The sequence below is a fragment of the Cetorhinus maximus genome, chromosome 1 (genome assembly GCF_964194155.1).
Source record: "Cetorhinus maximus chromosome 1, sCetMax3.hap1.1, whole genome shotgun sequence".
NCBI lineage: Eukaryota > Metazoa > Chordata > Chondrichthyes > Lamniformes > Cetorhinidae > Cetorhinus > Cetorhinus maximus.
Window position 1 is genome coordinate 68033038 of NC_135879.1, and position 15181 is coordinate 68048218.

Consider the following 15181-nt stretch of genomic DNA (forward strand, 5'->3'; position numbering starts at 1 on the left):
TTAGCAAGTAAATCTTTGTGATAAATTTTGATTGTCCCACTTTCTCAATACAATCTTCCAACTGTGGTATGGGATATGAATCTGGTTTTGTCACCGCATTCACCTTTTGATTGTCCACACACAATCTTTGTGTTCCATCCAGTTTCGGTACCAGCACAATAGGTGAACTCCAGTTACTGCAATTAGGCTCAACGATATCATCTTGAAGCATGAATTTGATTTCCTTCTGTACTTGTGATAACTTTGCTGTGTTTAATCTATAAAGATGTTGCCTTAGCGAAGATGAAACTTCTATACATACATCATGTATAGCTAAATTTGTCCTCCCCAATTTATTTCCACAAATAAATTTGTGTGACTGCAATAGCTTCTCCAAATCACTTTGACACTTGGTCTGAAAGGTAACTCGACATTACATTTAAATTTTCAAGTACCCCCTCATTATCCAATTTGATTAGAGGAAAATCAATTTCAGAATCCTGCATTTCTACTTCTTTTTCATTATCTACCACTACTAATACCTCCTTTTGGTCCTCTACCCTTTCAAAATACATTTTAAGCATATTTACATGACACACCCTCTGCTTCTTTCTTCTATCTGGAGAACTTATTAAATAATTTACTTCACTCAGCTTCTTTTCAATCCTGTAAGGCCCACTAAATCTTGCCTTTGATGACTCAGCCAGTACTGGTAACTGAACTAATACAATCTCCCCAGCAACAAAACTACAAGCTGTAGCTTTCCTGTCTGCTTTCATTTTCATCACTTGCTGTGATATCTTTAAATGTTCCCTAGCCAACTCACATGCTCTGTCCAATCTCTCTCTCTGAAATTTGATACACATGAGAGTAGTTTCTGAATTCTGACCCACCAATCTCTCATGAATCGATTTCAGCAGTCCTCTCACCTCATGACTAAAACCAGTCGATACATTATGAGTGTCCCTAATAACAAATAATTAGAATAGGATTCCCCTATCCCTATCCTGTGGATAATCCTGCCTATACACTTTCATCACAGTTTTTAGAGTTTGATGCCATCTTTCCAAAGCTCCTTGTGACTCCGGATGATATGCTGTTGACTTGAATTGTTTTGTCCCCAAACTATTCATTACTTCCTTAAACAGCTGTGACATGAAATTTGGAACCTGGTCTTATCATAGGTAAACCATATCATGTAAAATAATTTAGTTAACTCTTCCACAATTTTCTTTGTTGCAATATTTCTCAAAGGTATTGCTTCAGGAAACCTGGTAGACACATCCATTATTGTCAGTTAAGTACTGATTTCCACTTTTAGCCTTAGGGTGGGGTTCTACACAAACAATCATGACCCTGGTAAAAGCTTCTTCAAATGCTAGAATGGGAATTAAAGGTGCCAGCTTAATCACTGCTTGTGGTTCCCCTATTGCCTGACATGTGTGATATGTTCTACAGAATTTGACTACATCCCTATGCAATCCAGGCCAATAAAAATGTTTTTGTGTCTTCGTCTGTGTCTTTCTAATTCCTAAATAACCCCCATTGGAATGTCATGAGCTATCCTCAGAATCTCATTTCTAGATCTAAATGGTACTACAATCTGATGCATCTCCCTCCAGCTTTCATTTGCTGAAGCATGATAAGACCTGAAATTTCACATTAAAATATTTCCCTTAAGATAATAACATTCTGGAATACATTTTGCCTCTGTTTCTGAGTAAGCTGTCTGATATAAATGTTTTATTTGCAAATCTTTTTTCTGTAAATCTACCAACTCCTTTGAGTTAAACACTTCAGCTGAATTGTCCACTAGTCTTTCTTCTGACACAGTGTCAGCTAATTGGATTTGCACACCTTCTCCCTGCCTTTGAACTTCCTGTTCTTCTTGTTTCAACCTATGAGCCTGTGATCTCATTATCACACAATCTGGAAACAATCCAGGATGCTCTCTCTGCAATGCTTCTGTTGAAAACACTTCTACAGGCTGCTTAACTACCATAGGCATCACCCACATATGTGATCCTGCTATATCATTACCCAAAATAAATTTAACCCCTGTAATGGTTAATTTTCCCACTACTCCAACAATCACCTCACCTGTTTTCCATTTACTCTTTAAATTTACTTTCCACAATGGAATAGGTTTAGCATCTCCATGAACCCCACTTATTATCATGTGTTCCTGCAATACTCCCTCTGAACAACAAATGTCACTATCCCACATCATGAAGGATTGACTAGCCCCTGTGTCTCTTAAGATTTTAACATCTTTACCTAATCCACCCTGTACACATGGAAAGACATTCCCTTCACACACAATATCTTTAAACAATTCTGCAACCTGCTGCTCAGAATTCTCATGGGTAAATTGTGAACACATTCCCACTCCTTTACCTATCACTGATTCTCCCTGTTTTACCTGTACACAAACCACTGATTCTTCCTGTGCCTGAACCTCATAACCCACAGTACTTTTACTTCCAGTACTTATCTGTACCCCTATAATTCCAACAGATTTTCCCTGCAATTTTCAACACAGATTTGGTATGTCCAACTTTATTACAATGAAAACACCTCAATGTTCAGGAATCACTTCTACCATCAGCACCTTCCTTTTTATTCTGAGAAAAAACTTCCTGCGAATTTCCACCTACTCTTCCCTTACTACCTGCTTTCCTTTCACCTTCCCACTTTCTATCATTTTCTGGCTTAAAAGGGTGACGAAAAAAAAGATTTAGCTCTATGAACTAACTCATAATCATCAGCTATCTCTGCTGCTTGTCTTACCGTTTCAACCCTCTGTTCCTCCACATGAGTTTGCACTACCGAGGGAATTGAATCTCTAAATTCTTCCAAAAGAATTGCTTCTCTAAGAGCTGCATAGGCTGTCTCTATCTTTAATACCCGTATCCACCGGTCAAAATTACTTTGCCTTACTCTCTCAAACTCAATATAAGTTTGCCCAGGCTGTTTTCTCATATTCCTAAATTTCTGCCTGTATGCCTCAGGAACCAACTCATATGCACTCAAAATAGCCTTTTTTTTACCACATCATAGTTCACTGACATTTCTTCTGACAGTTAAGCATAAACCTCATGTGCTCTACCCACCAGCCAAGATTGTAACAACAATGTCCAGTTTTCCTGCAGCAATTTCATCTATTTAGCTATCTTCTCAAATGAAATAAAGAATGATTCAACATCTCTTTCTTTGAACTTTGGAACAGCTTGTACAAATTTAAAAATCTCCGCACTGGGTTCTGATCTGGAAATTAGTCCTTCCTCACCTTCAGGTGTCTCTTTTTTAACTGCCACCATTTTAAGCTAGAATTCTCTCTCTCTTTTTCTCTTTCCTCCTTTTCTAACCTTGCCATTTCTAATTCCCTTTCCTGTTTTATTTTTCTCTCCTGCCTTTCTGCCTGTTCCCTTTAAAATGCCCTTTCTCTTTCCTTTTCTTTTCCTTTTGCTTCTAGTTCCAATTTTTTCATTTACAACTGAATTTGAGCTGATTCCAATGACCCACCCCTTGGAGAACTTGGCCTCTTGGGTATTCCTTCCAATTTCAAATGCTGTGCTATGCCTGCAATTATATCTTATTTCCTTACCCCTGCAGGTAATCCTAATTGTAACTTATCTGCCAATTTCATTAACTTAGCTTTATTTGCCTTTTCTAAACCAACCAAAGTTATAACTTCAACTCACAGACAAGTCTTAGCAATTGCCAAAGCCATATTGCAGTCTCACCACTTAAAAAAAAACCTCACACCAACTCCTGTATTCAAAATGCTTCTTGTACTCATAACCTTAAGATTCACCAACTCCAAACCAATCAAGGAATTCCAAATATATCCTGCAAATAGCCCCCAATTTTGTTATGGGCACAGCGGATGGTAAATGCCAAGCTGCTCAAATCCCAGAGGGAAACCTGAAACAGCTGCCACAACTGTTTTGCAATTTTTATTTTTATTTTGAGATGCGTGCCTCGAATTCAGCAGTAATAAGTCTACTGAGTTTGAGGTTTTTTACAAAACTAAATTAAGCATTTATTAATAAAAGAAAAGAGTTTAAGTGAACACATAGGTCTACAAATTACTACTATATTAACTCCTAAATACCCTAATTAACCTGACTCCCAGTTATACCTCTGTTAAGGCAACCGTAAAACAAAACAGATTTCAACAATCTCAGGCAAAGCACACAATACCCTGGACAGTGATATTCACCGTGAATTTTCTTAGTTTCAGTTCCTGCAGACAGCAGCTTGATGCATAGAGGCTGGAGGCTTTTCGCACTTGTGTTAGATCTTAGAATGCCTTGCTCCTTACACATAACCTCATCGCCTTTATATGTGTTTCTCCTATTTTAATGTAAATTCCATTGTTCCAATATGTCTTTACAACTTTACTTTTTCCATAATATAAATCTTCCATAGTATTCATATTATCAGTAACCTTTGGGAAAGACTTAGCTTCATATGGCTAGGTGCAATGCCTCGCCATCTCTTTGAAATTCAAACTACTCTGGTTTATCTAAAAATGCAAACATTCCTCACACCTCACATTCTAAAACTTCAGCCATGTTTACCTTTTTAGCATTTCAAACCTAGCTTCCCTTCTGATCGCTCAAAAACTCCAGACTAATTGTCTGCAATTCAATTAAATTCCCCACACACACATACCCACAAAGAAACAAATCCAAACCCCACTATTAACCTACCTTTACAATACATTGCAATCATATCATGAAAATTATTATATTTTCATCACAACTGGCAGTCTCTGAGAAGATTCTGCAGGCAGGCTGGACTCACAGACCGACGGGAAGGGGGCCCATATTGATCCTGATGCAAGGATATTCTCAAAGGTGATAAAATTCCACCCAGTGTTTCAAGTCACTGATTTGTCGTCAGAACTGGAAAAGGTCAACAGGTTTTAAGCAAATACAGAGATGGGAATAGAGTGGAGAGAAAGAAAGAACAAAAGGAAAGGTCTGTGATAGGGTGGAATGCAGGAGAGATTAAATGGTAGAAGATGGTGCAAAGCAAAAGGGGGTGATAATCAGACAAGTATCAAAATAAACAATGGATTTATGATAAGTTAATGTGGCATCCTGATTAATGTCACTATCTTCATATGTCTTGACTGCAGGAATGGTCTACTTGAAATGGGGGATAGGCTATGGCCCTAAAATGTCACAGTCTTATTGGTTTCCCTCTGTAAATCTGGTAGTACACTGGTGAAAGCCCCAAGGAGAAAGGGGAGACCTGGCTACGTTTCATCGAGTTTCCACTTCCACCTGCCCCATACAAGGAAAATGACTGGCCTGAAGCAGGGCCAGCACCAGGGGTGGGCAGTCCTTAAGCCAGGAGCTCCCACTGCCAAACCTCAGTCAGGCCTCACCATTTTAGTGCTGGATATACATTAAAAGAGATGAGGCAGAACCATTTCCATGGGTGAATGCAATTTCCACTAGTGGCAGGAGGTCTGAATCCTTGAAGACAGCATTAAAATAAATGATTTCCTGGATCAAGCCACTCACTCACAGGCAAATCTGAGCTGGGGAAACATGGGTTACTCCTTTCTCATGCATAGGCAACCGCCTCTCATTTCCTGACATGTGGACAGACAAGTGCCAAAGAAATTAGACAAGGGGCTATTCTGTCCACCAGTACCAAGCAAATAAAGGTCTGAGCATAAAAATCTTGGTGAGGGTCGTGGGGCAAGATTCTGACACAACCATTAAGATCACAGCCCATGCAATTTCAAGCAATTTGTGATTTTAATATTTCATTTTGCATTCAGAAATGGTTGTTCTGTTATTGGGCAATAAACAGATACCTCTTTTTAAATCTGCACAAAAGATTATGCTTAACCATTTAAGAGGGATGTCTGATAAGAGAGGGCTGAGAGTTCTCTAATACTAATACAATGTGCTTTGAGGGTACCAGTTAATGTTATATTTGTTTGAGAGCTGAACTTGATGGTATTATCGTGTTCACTTGGGTTAGTCCATCAGTACATCTATGATGTTGTAATATGCACTAAAAGACATTTGTTTTTAAGACCTGGCTGTTGCATTCTTTTAATTTCAGGTGGGGTTCCTTTTATCCTCACTGGTGAGATGTTTGATCATGCCTGTCGACCTTCTGCATTCATGATTGGTGGCACAGTGCTCTGGCTTTCTAACTTTTCCGTTGGACTTCTTTTTCCTTTTATCCAGGTATGGTTTAAATTTAAGCAAACTATAGAGCAACATAAATTTGGAGAAGTAAATTAAAACCAGCATTACAATCCTAGAAAAGAATCTTGCAATATTTAAAGAACTAGATGGTAAGACACACTGGACTTTGAACCACTGATTTTATAAAACCAGTCCTGCCATTCCCTTTTATTCCTATAGCACCACCTAAACTTTTCATGGAATCATGCAGACCAGAAGGAGGTCACTCAGCTCATCATATCTGTGCTGGGTCTTTGAAAAAGCTGTTCAATTAGTCCCAACCCCCTGCTCATTCCCAATAACTCTGCATGTTTTACATTTTAAGGCATTTCCCTTTTGAAAGTTATTATTAAATCTGCTCTCACCACTATTTCAGGCAGTGCATTCTAGATCAAAGTCATCTGTTCTGCAAAAAAAATTTCTCACCTCTCACTGATTCTCTTGCCAATTATCCTAAACCTCTTGGTAATGACCAAAAAGGGCTAGAGTGCAGCCATCAGTTGATACATCACAAAAACAGAATTACCTGGAAAAACTCAGCAGGTCTGGCAGCATCGACGGAGAAGAAAAGAGTTGACGTTTCGAGTCCTCATGACCCTTCAACAGAACAGGTTGATACATCACTGTTAGTTAAAATTTATTCAAATGAATAGTCAAACTGAGTTGAGTGACAGGAATGATCTCTGATTCACTTTGATTTCACAAATCACATGCATGTAAGCAGTCAGGGCACAATAATTGGCCCCAGCGTCTCTAAAGTACTGAGAGGAAAAAAAACAGACTTTCAGCTCTTGTTCCCATCCAGTGAATTTTTCTGGAAAATGTACCAATGTGGGTGTCAGGTATGGATCTGATCAAAATGAGAGGTGAAAGCCTCCATCGTTGAATAGCCTGCCTGTACTCATTTTCTAGACTCACACATAAAGAATACCCACCTGGATGAGGATGCATACAGTGACCAGACTTTTAGAACTATATTCTGTTACAACCAGGTGAGGACAGGTGCAAGGATTCCCCCTTTTTTTTCCCACTCATCGATTGATCTTAATCGGATTTTTTGAAATTTGTAATGATGAATGTGCCAGTTCAGTGTATGTACTTAACTATTTATGTGCTGATTACAAATAAGTCAGTCCAACAGACTTTCTCAAATTTAAACAAGTAAGGGGTTAGTTTTTATTGTGCTAAAAACCCACTTAGATAAAGATATCAAAATATTAAAGGTAAACACATGTCCCATCCATTGCAACACACACACACATACAGATGCAAAGTTACAAGTTACAAACTAGAGGAGGTTAATTTTTGGCCAAATTAAAGTTCAATAATAAAAGGCAAAGATGTAAAGATAAAAACAAAAAGATATAAAGAGTTCACTGATCACGAGCCATTCACTGTTGTTCATGGCAGAGGCAGTTCTTAAAGCAGTAGTTCTTGGTTTTTTTCCCCCTGGAAATGCTGCTTTGGAATTTGTAATAAAGGACTTTAGTTTGTCACGTAGCGACTGGCCATTGATAAGCAATGGAAAGTAATCAATAGTCTATGCATGTTAATGAAAGAGTTTCCATCTCCCATGGTCAAAACCATCGACATACAATAGAGGCAGATAGTGGCCCTTAGCACTTCCCTTGTAAATAATCAGTGTTGTGAGTTCTCCTTTGTTACCTGGCAGTCCTGGAGACAGAAAGTCTGAGGCCTTATTGTCTTTCCTGTTTTGGGATAACTCATGACAAGGGCAGGTGCGACAAGGGCAGGGCAGGATGTGGTTTAGCATGTTCATTGTAATCCACTTTTAGAAGCTTCCAGAAGCTTGACAAAGCTTGCAGTCCCAAACGTCAGGTGACCTGCTGTAGCCATCTTAAGTCAGTGTCTGTTTTAACCGTTGAAACTGCCTTTTAAAAAAAGTTCCATATGTGAATCTAACAGATGAAATTTAATATTTGACATCAACACACCTCTGTAACAATTTCAATGTAAATTAGGAAAGGCTCTTAACTGCAGGGATTTCCCCATGACCTGCTGTAAATTCAGTAGGAAATTGGTGGAACATCTCCCCCCACAAAATTCTATGTTCCTATATTGTATGGGGCAGAATTCCACACCTATTAGCTATTAGTGTGTGACCTTACAGCAGTAATTAGCCATTCATATTCTGAGATACTAGGTCACCCAGCTGACACCCTTTGCAGTCCTTATGACAAAATGAGCAACAATGAAAAGAGGAAGAGAAAACTGTTTAAAAAAAGAATTCTTCTTATACCATAGATTATTGCAGGCACTAAGATCTGCTGCCTGACTCCTGGGGTGCAATTTTCCTGCGGGAGGCGGGAACCTGGGGTTGGGACCGAAGCTGAGTCACATTCCTGCCTTCATCTTCAGGCTGCTGGGGAGTCTTGTGTCTTTTCTTTCCATATGGTCTTATCCCCAACACTGAAGGCCCCCACTCTCATCTAGGTCTTCAGTGAGATACTGCTTCCGATCCGCAGGAGGTTTCTAGCCCTTTCAAGTCCCTCAATAGCTCTTCTGATACTGCAGTGACATCCCTACACAGTACAAATAATATTCTGCTCTTTGCACTGCTAGGCTTCCTCTTAATGGCTGGAATCCCACTGGGAAGCTGCTCTGCACTTCAGATAAGTTGATGCAAGTGGGTCTGAGCTGTAGCAAATCGGAAAATCCTATCCTGCTGGAATACTGCCTCAGTAGAGAATGCTGGTTTGGATGAATTATTGACATTACTGCAACCTTAGAGCTCACTTGGTGAAGAAACCCATCAATCTTGACTCTTTTATTCTTTAATTACCTGAATCATTTGATTGAATTATTGATTAATAGTCCGCTGCTGTCCATCCAGTACCTTGTATAAGCACATACCATTTCTGGCCTCCTGTTTATATTTTGCTTTTTGTTCTGTTTACTCAGTTTGTTTGAATTGCCTTGTTACGATGCTTTGCCTGGGGTTTTCCATTTCTGCACTTGCCACCCTCAATCCATTAAAGAGAATGAGTGGAAAATGGCAGGATAGAAAGTTAAGCATAAACTCTTGTTTGTATGTCCTGAATTTTAACTTTCAGACCTGCTTGCGATAGGGAAAACCAGCAGCACATCAGGAACCTGGAAGTTTCAGCAAACTCAGCCATCGCATTTGCATCTGACTTCCAGGTTTCCTGACCAATTGGAGCAAGTCGGCATGATCGTGACTGCATCAGTCTCTTGCAGTCCCAATATTTAAAGGGACCCTATGGGGATCAGAATTAAAGGATTGGACAAGCGTGTAAACATAGCCAAAATCTGCAGAAATGGAGACTTGGCATGGCAAGGTAGCAGCATTCTTTTCTGGTGCCTCCCTGGATTTAACGCTGCGGGCTGTTGGGACATGCTGGGAGATTCTGCTCCCCACGGTGCCTCCTTCCTGGTTGCAAGAGGTTCAATGACCTAATCAGGGTAGAAGTGTGATAATGATCATGATAAGCTAAGTGTTCTTTCTTTGGTCCAACTGTCTTTTGTGTAGGATATGACTTTAATTGTCTGAAAGTGCCTCCTTTAACTGTGTTCAAAGGATTTTCAGATCGTCAGGACATTATTTATTTCCTTATTCAATAGTTTCTCTGTACTTAACTGCTTACATTTTCCAAGGGTTGCGTTTATTGCCACAGAATTCGGTTGCAGCACGCATATTTTCGGAGTCATGGGTGCCATTCCTGGACCAAAATAGCCTCTATGCCACACTTACTTACTTTGACTCTAGTGGTGTTATTTACAACTTCAGCGCTCCAACTAAGGCTTTCTCTTAATGTGGCATAGCTGAACATGCATTAAGCAGCATGGAGGACCCCCTCCCCCCACTATGCTCACCAGCACTATTTAAAGGAATCATCAACCATTTTCATGTTAGTTGCCAACTGACTCCTGCCGAGTCAGCAGAAGTGTTTGGAAATTTGTGCTGCTGTTTGAAAGTGGGGAAGTCTGCAGGGAGTGTTGTGGCATGTGGTGAAAGCCTTGGTTCTGTCTTCAAGGGTTCTCCTCAGAATATTTTTCCCCATCATGGGAGCAGTAGCTTCTATCCTGCTTGACCTGCAGCATGACAGAGAGGTTGAGCAAAGCTGACACAGAGGAAACAAGATGCTTAAGCAGGCAGGTGGAGGAGAAGAGTTCTTTGCAGGAAGCCATATCCACCTGGGGTGCCCTGGAAATATTTCTCCTGGAACATCAACGTGTGTGTCTAGGGAGGTGTTCATTGACCTTGCCTGCCTGTTACAGATCTTAGTGCAACACAAGGACAGCATTGCCAGTGGCTGCGAACATCACTGTAACAATGAATTTTTTCAAGTCTGGCTCCTTCCAGATTGGAGCAGAAAACATTTGTGACATCTCCCAGTTCACCGTCCACTGTTGAGGGAGGTCAACTGATGCTGTGCATACAAAGAGAGATGAACACATTTCATTCTCCTTTGTCAGAGAGAAGCATGGATGCCAGACTTACCCACATTGCACACATCGCTTTGTGGGTGCCACATGTAAATTCAGAGGTGCATCGCAACCAAAAGGTTTCAATGTCCAGCTAGTGTGTGATCACATCCATTGCAGCATGGAGGTCAATCCTGGTGTCCTGGCAGCAATAACGATACCTTTATTCTGCAGCAGTCCACTGGACCATCGGCATTTGAGCCACCACGAGAAACCAGAGGAGGGTGGCTACTGGGCAACCAGGATTATTCTCTGACCATCTGGCTCATTGCTCTGGTGCACAACCTTGCACAGATAAGCAGCATGTGGATAACGAGAGCCATGCTGCGACACAAAATGTCATCAAAAATACCTTTGGGGTACCAAAGCAATGCTTCCGTTTCCTGGCTGCTCTAGAGCATTACACTCCTAATAGCCTAATTGCTGAACAAGAATCCAAAGTCAGTTTTACTTGGAATTACTGTGAACTTTATTCACAGAGTGAACCATTACTGGTATATATCTCCTGACCCCACTTAACTCATGTGTTAATAAGTGTCTCTTTATATGTGCTCAAGTAATCATCCAGTCAATGCCCTCTGCCTGTATGTACCTCACTTCAAGATACAATTAACATGGAGGAGCCCTGCAGTACTCTGTAGAATGCATCTCACCATTTGTCATGGATTCCTGCATCCTGTACAACTTCACCATCATTACAGCATTTGTCGCCAGGTATATAGCAAGCAACTGAGGAAGAGGAGGAAGACAGGGGGGCACGGGTGTGGGGGGGTAGTGTGGGGTGAAGGGAGGAGACAAGCAACACAGCCTCTTTCCGGCCAGGTCGTCTGTGATTACTCATCAAACTCTGGTAAAAAGCAACCCTTTAACCTTTGAATGGAACACCAGTTCCCCATTGACCAACAGTCTCATATCTTACCTTCGCTCTGTTACTGACCATTACAGGGTCCTCTTGGGCACAATGCTGAAATAAAAACCACCACAAAATGAACATTCCTCGTGAACCAACTTTATAAATCAAACTATTCAATATTTCATTAAAAAGTCAACTATTTCCCTCGTGCAATCCCTTTGTGCCTGTCTTGCAGGTGCCTTTGTCTGTCCTAGTGCTCCTACACACTGCCACCCCAGTGGCTGCAGCACAGTTGGTGAATGCTGTTGACTTTCACTGGAAGAGACTGCAGCTGGCCTTACAGGATGACCTCCCATAGCTCTGACCCTAGAAAGTCTGGCTTCAGGCTGCATCACCTTGGTAGGGCCAGCAGCAGACTGGGCTGACAGGCAACAGCAAGGGCACTGGTGGAGCCCAGTGATGGGAGTATGAGTGCTGCCATCCTGAGAGAGGACAACAGGCTTCTGCTCCACGGAGCCACTGCTAGTGACCTGGTGCAATGCCTCCCTAATTCTAGCAATGTGTTGGAGGCCAGATCGCTGGGCTGCTGTGAGACCCTGCAAGCCCCTCTGAACACTCGTAGCAATCTGACTTTCGATGGCAACAAGCTAAGATTAGATGACTTCAGTCTAAGTTTCCACTGCAGCATTCTGTTTGTGCTACAATGGAAGCTAAGGCATTGGACATTAGACGCTGCATCATAGTTGGGTCCAGAAGTGTGATAATAGATTTTCCCACCACTTTCATGCTGGAAAGGTTGGGCTTTGGTCAAAATGCACATCCCCTTTAGACGGTTTAGGCTGACTTTAAGTAGCACAGGCTAGGTAAAACTCATGCAAGCCTCCCAAAATTTGCATCCTCCTGCTGAGGTGAGTAGCCACTCAACACCATGTTTAGCACTAGCCATACGCCACAATCAAGGCAATTAGCAGGCAACATGAAGTTTGGGTGGTGCCTGCATCAGAAGGAACTGATACAGGTCAATACACATCATGATTGCTGCACCTATTTTCATGAGGTATTGTATTTTGCTATCTGTGAATCATTGCTGAACTTCATTCAAGGTGAACAAAGTGCTGTGATTGAATCAAACAGCATGTTCCTTCAGATAAAAGCAAAATACTGCAGATGCTGGAAATCTGAAATAAAAACTGAAAATGCTGGAAAAACTCCGCAGGTCTGACAGCACCTGTGGAGCGAGAAACAGGGTTAATGTTTCAAGTCCATATCACTCCGCTTCAAAGCATGTTCCTTCAGTTGTTCGTAATAAGCGGAGTACAGACTGTACTCCACCAGCGCGCACTTGAAAAACACAAAACAAAATGTCCACCATTAGAGGTGATTCAGTGATTGGACAGCACTTGTTGAACAATCCTGAGTTTGCTAATAGCTACACTAACAAACAATTTAAGATAATTGGGTGAACTCGTAACGTGGCTTATTTATGCTTACTTGAAGCAATATACATTCATATGAAGGGACCCGTTCTCTGCAAACAAAAGGAATAAGTTCAAGCCTTGCACCTTTTTTGAATTTCCAGGAATTTGCAGAGTCTATAGTTCCCTCTTGAATTCTCCATTGCAACACCTCAGCTAATCTGGGTCAACTTGCCAACAACCAGCACCCTTTTCTTCTGTAGTATAAATTATTGTGATCTTTTGAAATTTGGCATTCTTGTATTTGTCCTGATGAAAGACGAAAAGGTTCAGTGACATGTCTCTCTTTTCAGCAATATTCACGTTCTGTACTACCAGGCAACTTTTTTCCCACTGAGACTCATTAGTCCACAAGGGGAGTCCAGAACAGAGCAGCTCCATTTTTCAATGTATTTGCTGCTAACCCAGTTCAATCAAGTATTTGGGACAAAATTCAAATTGGCCCATATCCAAACCTTTAGGATCTGCCTCCTTGAGAATCTATAAATTGATGCTTATGATGTTCTTTATGATTACCACATGGACTGCAGCAGTTCAAGAAGGCAGTTCACCACCACATTCTCAAGGGCAACTAGGGATGGGCAATAAATGCTGGCCCAGCCAGCGAAGCCCACATCCCGTGAATGAATTTTTTAAAAATGTGGCACAGGAAGTTTTTTAAAAAGGGAAAAAGAAACATACCAAGTTGGCGAATTTGTGTACATGGGACTATTAATGTGAACATCCTGCTGTTGATTTGCATTGGTTTTGATGGTCACAATCTGGAGCCAAAACAATAGAGTCTAATGTAGACATTTTGCTGGATTACCCATCCCACATTCTGCTATGGACACACGCATTCAATTTAACTGTAGTGGTTGAACAAACATCAATTTTACCAGTAAGCAACTGGTAGAGTATTCATTTATTTTCCCAGGCTAATTAGTTTGAGAGGCAGTAGTTTTCCTTAGAGTAAAGAAACTTAATGGAAGTATTCAAAATTATGTAAGGAAGAATTTTCCGGTCGGCGAGCGGGACCAGGGCCCACTCGCCAACGTGTAAAATGACACGTGGTGATGTAGGGCGGGCGTCCCGACATCACCGCGTGTCGTTTAGATTTTCAGTTCAGCAGGTGTGCAACCGACTCGGCTGTGCACCTGCCGAACTGTCAAAGGCCTATTAAGGCCTTTTAAAAAATAATTTAAATAGTTAAATGAGCTGCCCGTCCAACCTTAAGGTTGGTGGGCAGGTGAAGAGCCCAGGCGGCCTTCGTATTTTTCATGAAACCTCATCCACCGGCGGGATGAGGTTTCATGAAGTTTTTATAAATTAAATGAAGTTTTCCATTAATGTTCCTTGACGTGTCCCAGCTCATGTGACACTGTCACATGAGGGGACATGTCTTATAATATGTCCTGTTCTGTACTTAGCTTTTAAAATCTAAGCTCCCTGAGGCACCTCTGTTCGACTCAGGGAAGCCTCCCCGCCCGTAAAGGGAGTGTTCAGCGTTTCTGGGCGAGTGTCACGCCAAGCCTCATTATGTACGCTTGGCTGAGAGACCGGACAGTTATTGAATTACAAGAACACCTGTGCTGAGAGGAAAGATTGTTTGATTGACTGCTCAGGCTCTCTGATCTCTGCAGTCAATTTCACAATGGTTATTGGTGTGAATCAAATGGTTTCAAGTGCTTGTGGTTTGTGGTTTTCGAAACTTCAAAGGGCCTGGATGTTTGACACTTTTCTTATCTTACCTTCCAGACATTTTATTCACAGGATAAATTTATCAATGGAGTACATTTTTTTCAAGGCTTTTGTTTTACAGATACAACAATTCACTGTGGTATTCATTGGTTCTAGAAAGTGTGCAATGGGTCAATGAGCTTAGCAAAGGGGGGCATGAGGGGACATGGGGATGGGTGGAAGGATAGAACTTGGTATGGAGGCATGGAGGGTCTGAGGAGATGGATGGAACGGCAGAGCTTAGGAGTAGTGAGCATGAGGGGACATAAGGCATGAGGGGGGTGTAACTTGACAGAGGGGGCTTGAGGGTCCTGAGGGGGGGAGTGGAAGTGCAGAGCCTTCCATAGGGGCATAATGGTCCTGAGTGGTTGGGTGGGTTGTGTAACTTGGCATAGGTGACATGAGGGGGATCTTTTGACCTTACCTTTTGAAAGGCCCCCTCATGAAAACTCATGACTCCTCTAAGG

The 15181-nt window shown here is 41.4% G+C and overlaps 1 protein-coding gene across 2 annotated transcripts in view; it reads left to right on the forward strand.

Annotated features, from left to right (window-relative positions):
• Positions 1 to 15181, forward strand: part of slc2a9l2 (solute carrier family 2 member 9, like 2) — a 461881-nt gene that overhangs the window by 414233 nt on the left and 32467 nt on the right. For both annotated transcript variants that reach the window (XM_078541911.1, XM_078541919.1), the window contains exon 12: positions 6073 to 6200. In XM_078541911.1, coding sequence (XP_078398037.1) covers positions 6073 to 6200 — 128 coding nt within the window. The remainder of the gene's footprint in view (positions 1 to 6072; positions 6201 to 15181) is intronic.